The 8,241-nt window shown below is 37.0% G+C and overlaps 1 protein-coding gene across 3 annotated transcripts in view; it reads right to left on the reverse strand.

Annotated features, from left to right (window-relative positions):
• The window catches only part of Pum3 (pumilio RNA binding family member 3), a 38,194-nt gene that overhangs the window by 10,317 nt on the left and 19,636 nt on the right, over positions 1-8,241 (reverse strand). For all 3 annotated transcript variants that reach the window (XM_023721915.1, XM_004637181.2, XM_023721916.1), the window contains exon 13: positions 6,148-6,228. In XM_023721915.1, the coding sequence (XP_023577683.1) occupies positions 6,148-6,228 (81 nt within the window). The remainder of the gene's footprint in view (positions 1-6,147; positions 6,229-8,241) is intronic.

An 8,241-nucleotide genomic window follows, 5' to 3' on the forward strand; every position in this document is an offset into this window, starting at 1 on the left:
AATTATCCTTTGCATTCAAAAAAAAAAAAAAAAAAAAAGAAAGAAAGAAATGTACTACCTTCAAAGCCAAGAAGATGCAGTGAACAACAACAGCTATTACTTGTTTTTGGTCAGAATGCTTTTCCTGGTGTTCGGAGGACAGAAAGAACCAAGCCAGTGGCCGCAGGTCCCCAAACTCGCACAGGAAGGACAAAGTTAGGCCATGTCTCGGACAGAAATTGCTTTTTAACATAAACACTAGGACTTTATGCATAAAATCTGCACATAATAGTATGGAAGGATCAGTCCTCAAATTCACTGAATGGTCTTTTGATTTGCAAGTCATGCTTGAAGTTTTTTTTTTTTTTTTTTTTTTTGTGGAACCGGGAATTACATTCAGGCCCTTGTGCTTGCCAGGAAGAAGCACTTAGTCTATTGAGACATCTCCTGGGCCTGAAGTTTTTTTAAAGTATGCAAAGTTTGTGAACTAACACTTCTATGCAACTTAAAGAAGCTTATCTAAAAATGCGGCATTTAACTCTCTTCCATCTGTCTGTCACCCCAGCTTTCCCCTACCACTGTAATTATAAATCTTTGAAAAATATAAAGAAAACAGTACACAAGTGTTGTTATTTTATGGGATACTACCCATTTCCCTTTAGCTTGGTTTACTGAGAAAAAAAGAAATCTCTAAATTTTTGTGTGGAGAGTATTAACAATTCTTTTTGCACACTAATAATTAAAATATAGGTAAGTCACAGCTGATTCTGTGCTAAATTTGGTCTCTGGAGTTTTAAAGTCAAGTTGTGTAGCTTTTGGCAAATCCTTTAACCTCTGCACGTTAATTCACTTATCTGTAAAAGGAAATGATCTACCTGCTTGACCAGGTGCCACTGCTGTAAGCCAATCAGAAAATTTGTACCACAACTAAAAACTGCTACACTTACTACGCACCTTTCAATGTGTGGCATCCTTAACTAGAGATTAAGTAGAACTGGAGGAATCACAAGAGAGAGAATACCAACAACATGACCTCAATTTAAAGCCTGGCTTAGCGTACCCCATGTAAGAACAACAGTAACAATCACATAAGGACCACTGTTATTTCTTATGTTCTGAAGCTGGCACGTGAGCAGTAAGAAAACATGGAAAGAACAGATCTCCCTCCCGAAGGCTTTTTCAACTTTATGTGCTTGCTTATTTACTTATGGGTACTGAGAATCCAACACAGTCCTATTTGTCCATCAGGTAGAGGGAATCAAACCCAGACTCTTGAGCATACTAAGCCAATACTCTACCACTGAGCTACATCTCCAGTCTTGGCCTGTTCTTTTTTTTGTTGTTTTCATACTTTAGGAAAGGGTCTACAGGGTGTCCAGGGTCTCACTACTAGATCAGACTCCTAGTGATCCGCCTCTTTACAGCCTCCCAAGAGCTGGGATTACAGGTGCAAGCACCACCATGCCAGTCTCAATTGCCATCTCAGCATGCCCTGGGGGTGGGGCCAGTATGGCAGGCCCGGGATCGAACTCCAGGCACCTGTGCCTGCTTGCAGGTGCTTTAATCCGCTGAGCTATTTGGTTGGCCCCCCTTGAGCTGTTCTGACTTTAGAGTATTCAGCTCTTGCCAGACTCCTACACATTCTTGTTTCACCATCCCTCTTTTAGACGAAGGGTAACATTAAAATTAAAGATGCACACCGGAAGTAGAATTAGAGCATCTATACCTTTTCCATGGAGCATAGAAATGCAAAAAGCAACATGAGCGATGGAGAACTGAGCCAGTGGTATACAACATCTATGACAGGGAACAAAAAGAAATGAACCTCTTTAGCCATAAGCAGCTAAAATCTACCAGGAAAGCCAAAAAAGGTAAGGGAAAGTTAAAAATATCAGAGATTTAAATAATAAATACCAAGAAAAGTGTTGGGAGTAGGCTAAATCACCAGCCAGACCCTGGAGTGCCTTCCTTCAAATATATGGTGATTTAGTCCCATGCCTACCTTTTGAGTGCATTCTAAAAATTTACAGGTCTAGTTTAATGGGTGCAGGGTTTCAGTTTTGCAAGAAAAAAATGATCTGGAGACTGGCACAATGTAGTATATTTAATACTCCCTGACTGTACATGTGCATGTAATGCTACGCTATGCTGTTGTGTGTTTTACCTCAACTTAAAAGAATAAAAGTCGGATGGTCCATCACACTGCAAGACTGGAGGTGAGTGGGGGCCACCTAGAACAGTGGCCTGTGCAGTTCCTACTACTCCACCCTTTTGCATCCTGCCTGGTGGGCCTCACTCATTTACCTGTCTGGTCAATGGACATCCCTGAGTTTGCAAGGTCTGTATCAGATTGCAATGAACCTTGATGAACAGATGGCAAACACAACAGGGCTTGAGAGGACACAGGCAGCCTGGATCTAGATGGGGATCAAAGAATACTATGGAGATTTCTCTTAGCAGAAAACAAGAGGAGCAATTATCCAGCTATAGTTCCAACCCAATTTTTCAGGAAATCCAGTTACTCTAAAGAGAATGTTTAGCAACACCAAGCTTTCTTGGTTATTTTTACAAGTAAAGACTGCATAACATAATAAGTTTTAGAGTGGCTGACAAGGAAAACAGACAGAGTCTGCTATACAGCTCAGAAGCACAGTGCCTGCCTGGCAAGTGTAAGGTCCTGAGTTTGATTACCAGGGCAAGGAAAAAGAAAAAAAAAAAAGGGAAAACAGACACACGTCTCTCAATAAACATGTGCAACATTTCTGGCAACCAAGCAATTCTGTTAAGTCAATGTCTTAGAAAAAGTTTTTATGGATGCATAAAAAAGTACAAATTATTGTTCACAGGATTATTTGAAATAGCAAAAATTACTCAGAAATAAAGAAATTTTAAAAAACTATTAAAAAATCAAACACAGGGAAAATTTTTTAATTGCAATATGTTAACATAGTAAATACTTTGTACTGAAAAATCAATAACAAAGGTGGGTAACTTATACTTCACAGGACAAATCCATCCTACGCTCTATTTCTGTACATCCTGCAAGCTAGGAATGATACATTTTAACGAAGCGCTAAAGAGCAGAAACAAAAGAATAGGATTATGAAACAGAGACCATAAATGGCCTACAAAACTTAAAATAATGATCTGGCTCTTTACAAAAAAGCTTGCTGCTGGGCAGGGGAGTAACTCAGCAGTCTAAGCGCCTGCCTGGAAAGCACAAGGACCCAGGTTCAATTCCTGGTACTGCATGCTGTGCTAGCCCCAGAACCCTGGGTGGGTTGTGCTGGCCATAGAAACCAGGCATGGTGGTGCACACTTATAATCCCAGTGCTGGGGAGGCTGACAGGAGGATCACTGAGTCTGAATTGCATAGTGAGACCCTGTATCAATCAATCTTTTTTTTTAAAGCTTGCTGACCTCTGATGTTTCTTCCCTCACTCCATCTTCCTTCCTTCCTTCCTTCCTTCCTTCCTTCCTTCCTTCCTTCCTTCCTTCCTTCCTGTTTTTCAGACAGGGTCTCCCTATGCAGTTCAGACTGGCCTTGAGCTCATTTTGTGGCCCAGGCTGGTCTTCAACTTACAAGGATGTGTCCTGCCTTAGCCTCCCAAGTGCTAGGATTATAGGCGTGAGCCACTATGCTCAGCTTTTTGCTGACCTCTGACAATGAAGCTCATCAAGTCAAATGAAAACAGCAAGTTGAAGAAGCAAACAGATATCACTTATATACAATTCTTAAATATGAATTTACTACATGTAGTGACTGGATAATGGCACACTTACGAGTACTTAATACCAAATTCATTATAGTAGGCAGGGGTTAGAAGATTAGGGATATATTAAAAGCTTAAATTATATTTTTCAGATTTTACTTCTGTATGACAGATAGTGGAAAGCTAAGTGTTACACGCATTTTAAAGATACCTTTTAAAACATGTATCATTACTGTATTTACCCTGGGACAGTGAGTGAATGTACTTCTCACCTTCCCAGGGAACAGTACTATCTTTTTTTCTTCTTTTATTGAGAAATAAATATCAATGAGACAGTTTCAAAGCTGATAAATGGAAAATTTTCAATAATTAATACATTGTACATTGTTAGCTTCTTAGTGGTTATCCACAGTACAAGAAACAGGATATCCTGTCCAAACACTTACTACAAATCTTTCTTCTCATTGAATTAAGCGAAAGTAGCTGTATATCTATCCTAACTATTCTGCATATACAAATACAAAATGGTCCTTCCTTTGTATCCCCTTTTTTGTTTAGTCCTGTCAGAGATGGGTATACTATTGGCATCTAAATATTGTAACTGCGTGAATTCAGCAAAACAATCCAACACAATCCAGCAGTGCACAATAGTAGTGGTTATTCGCAGAAGTTGTTGACTAGAGCCTTTTACAGCTCAGCATATTGGGAACACTACTATCAAACCAGCTGTATCACACCAAGGACTTCAGGGCAAACTGGATCAAACTTTATGAGTAAGTTTATTATAGAAACTAAAGTAGGTGAGAAGCAACTTTTATCCATTTTGAAAGGTTGAAGAAGGCTCAGCTGACTCAGCTGTGATTTTAATCTGATGTTTAGGGATGACTAGGTTTGCTGCATAAAGTACTAAGAACAACATGTCTTGGTGAGGTTTTAAAAGCACTGCACGCTGTACCAGGTTTGGCGGTGGATGGGTGGGAAAAATGCAAGAGCAATTAACATTCCAGACTTTATCACTAGCTACATAGTTTAATGGCAAACAGAACCCCTTGAGCATTTGTTAAGAGGCAAGAGACCAACGAAGCACGCCATTCAGGGAAAGCTGCCTTACGCCAGACTTTTTAGGACTGCTGGCTAAAAATCTGTGGGAGTCCAATTGATAAGCACAGGAATTAAAACTCTTGACAGCAGCTTTAAGTAGGATAAATTTCTGGAGCTTAATTTAATAGACAATTTTGGCAAATCGTGAAGAAAGTTTGGTTTCTCTTGAAATCCATTTGAAACAGTTATGCAAATTACAGTTGTCATGAAAATATTAAACAAAAGCAAGCTTTCAATAGCCCAGCCCGTTTCCATTTTTGTGAATCAACTTTATTTATTAGCCAATTCTACGGCTTCACATCTCTGTCACACAAATAAAAAACAATCATTATTGATTGGAGTCAAAAGGGTAATAAAGTCACAAAGTCTGTGACACCTAAGTCTTGCCAACTTGTTTCTTCCCACAATTCTACCCCAAGGGAAGTCATCGCATTCTAAAATAGTTAAAAACAAAGTTGAAAATGACAGCAAGGGCATGAGAAATTCACGTAAAGTTGGCATCTGAAAACCACAGATCTTCCCTTCCACAAGCTGTTACACTTTTTCTCCACCCACAGTACCACTGGTCAACTAAACCTCTCCAAGGGCCCCATTCATAGATACCTAGCACAAAGGTTGGTTAATTTTCAGATGAATGACCATATCTATATAAATGATGTAGTTTTCAAAACATTTCCAAGTTTGGTCAATGCTATCAGTGTTGTAATTTCTTACCCCACTCTTGCAATCTCTACCACATACTCAACACCACTTATGCACCAAAAGGAAGGGGAGAAAAGAGAGGACCACAAGAGAAAAAAATTCAGAAAAGGAACAATGAGAGAAATATTTGGTATAATTTTTTTCAAGAGGACAGCTCAGTTTTCTCTGAAAGTCATGTTAAAGACAAATGACCTATATCTAGCCATGGCATTACACTAGATCACTAACTACACTGCTGAAATGTAAAAAGGAAGTGTTTAGTTTAACTTGAGTAGTAACTTTTAGTCTGACTCTCAAAAGCTTTCATGATTATCATACTTCACAAACTGATTTCTGATCAAATCTAAACAAGGCTTCGTTCGTTTTTTAGTTATCTCAATGTGTCTAAAAAGTCATGCTGCCCCAATCCACAATAAAAGTGTCAAACACAAATTTAACCAGTTCTTAAATTTAAAACATTCTTAATATAAACTTACAAATTTGATTTCACAAGAATAGAGCCAACCTCCCAAATATGCCTACGTGAGATAACTGAAAGGTTACAGAAAATACAGCTAGAAAGCACAGGCAAATCTTTATACAGCAAATCAAACTAGACACCCCCAACTAGTATACTAATTAGCTTAAATTCCCCTCTGTCAAAGTTACTTACTGATATGATTATCTGCTTCACAAGCTTAGTATCATCAATACAATCAAATGCCGCCAGCAAAACCAAATGAGAGTACTGGCCCTATAAAAATGACAAACCAGAAAAGATCAAAAAAAGTATCTAATAATTTTCTCTTATCCCAACCACAGAGCCACACACACACACACAAAAGGTTATCTATACACTGACAAGTGTCCAGCATAATGCAAACAAGATGAATAAAGGCCACTCAGTAGACCTTCCTTTCTTATCAGGACCAAGTTAATCATATTCTAGAGATAAAACTGATTTAAAATTAAAAAAGAACCAGGAAAAAACATTCTTCACTATTAAATACCCAAGACTAATAATACCTGTTTAAGTATCCTGTTAATGAATATCTACTGAAAATCAAACTCAAGAAAATTTAAGTGGTAAGACTAAGATGTACTTCTTTGACTAAATGTACAAAGAAGGAGCATTCAAATCACACACATAAAAACACATAAACTTAGACACAGTTACGCACACACACAATGTTCATATTACCTGTACACAGAAATTCTGGAAGGCAAAACACTAATGTAGTAGCTGTCTCTGGGTTAAACGGTTATGTATTAGTTTTTATTGCATACTGTCTAAATGAATTCATTGTATCTTGTCCAATTTCCTTAGTGACCCTACATAATTAAAAGGTAATAGTAAAAAGACAAACCAGAGGAGTACAAATTATATAATGAATGTGAGAACAGGATAAAAATCACTGCTTTAAAAAAGTACAGAAGCACTTATACACACACATGTGGTGGCTTTCATAATAGTCATTTGAAATAATACAATTATTTCTGGGATGCGGATATTGCTTCAACAGCTTAAATAACTTACACTTCATGGTAAGGAAAAAAAAAAAAAAATGAAAAGCTACTTTCAGAGCTTGTAGCATATTCTTAGTACCCTGGATGAGAATTAAATAATTTTTTAAAATTAGGGCTCTTGGATTTTTTTTTTTCATAATTTTATTGAGAAACAAATAGCAATGAGACAGTTTCAAACTAAATTGGTAGGACAGTTTCAATAATTAATACGTTCTTCCTAGTAGTTAATTGCTGTACAAGATGTGGACTTGATATCCTATTTACAAACACCATTAGAATAAATCCCTCTACTGATTAAGAGAATGTAACTATATATCTATCCTAACCACTTTGAATACACAGATACAAAATGGACATTCATCTGTATCCCCTTTTTTTTGTTAAGTTCCATCATTTAAATATTATAGGTGTGTAAACTCAGCAAAACAGTCTAAGAGAGTTCAGTAATCCATAATAGTACTGGGGGGGCTCTTGGATTTTTGACAACATCCCAAACTCATTTAAGTCAGGTCAAACAAATATGATAAGTAATAAAATTTTAATTTTAAACAATGAGGAAATTACTAATAATATGGTTACAAATATAAACCGGAGAAAATAAAAAAGGCCTGAACTTCTTAAGTGAAGACCAATAATTAAAGGGGGGGAAAATATAAAGAGTCAGATCACAGAAATGAGAACAAATGACTTTAAGTGAAATAATTAAGGGCAATAACACATAATTTGGACAATAAAATAACGTTCTCCACTTATCGTACACACAACTGCAAAATGTCTAAGGTGAGGCGCAGAGGTCTGGGCACCAGCAAGCACACTTTCATGCTGCTGAGAACATCAAATGGTCCAACTTCTCAGGAGAACCATTAATAACATTTATAAAAATATAATAAACTGTATATATTGTTTGACCCAGAAATTTTAATTCCTGGATGACCACATTGCAAATTCATTCTAAGAAAAACAGATATAAATTTGTTTTATTTTTGGAAGAAAAACTAGTATTCAGTTTCTAAATTTCAATTTAGCATTATTTACCTAGAATCTAACATATTCTTCTTAACCAGGGCAATAATTCCCATGACTGGACAACATTAGACAAATTCATAAAAAAAGCTATTAAGTAACAGGTCTTTAAAAATATCTACTAAAGGTTGAAAATTAGCACAAATTGTAACTTTAAACTGAGAGGAAAAGAAAGGCAAAGGGGGAGAGGGATGAGCAGAGAAGAGAGGAAGAGAAG

The sequence above is a fragment of the Octodon degus genome, unplaced genomic scaffold, assembly GCF_000260255.1.
Source record: "Octodon degus isolate 3935 unplaced genomic scaffold, OctDeg1.0 scaffold00087, whole genome shotgun sequence".
NCBI classification, from domain to species: Eukaryota; Metazoa; Chordata; class Mammalia; order Rodentia; family Octodontidae; genus Octodon; species Octodon degus.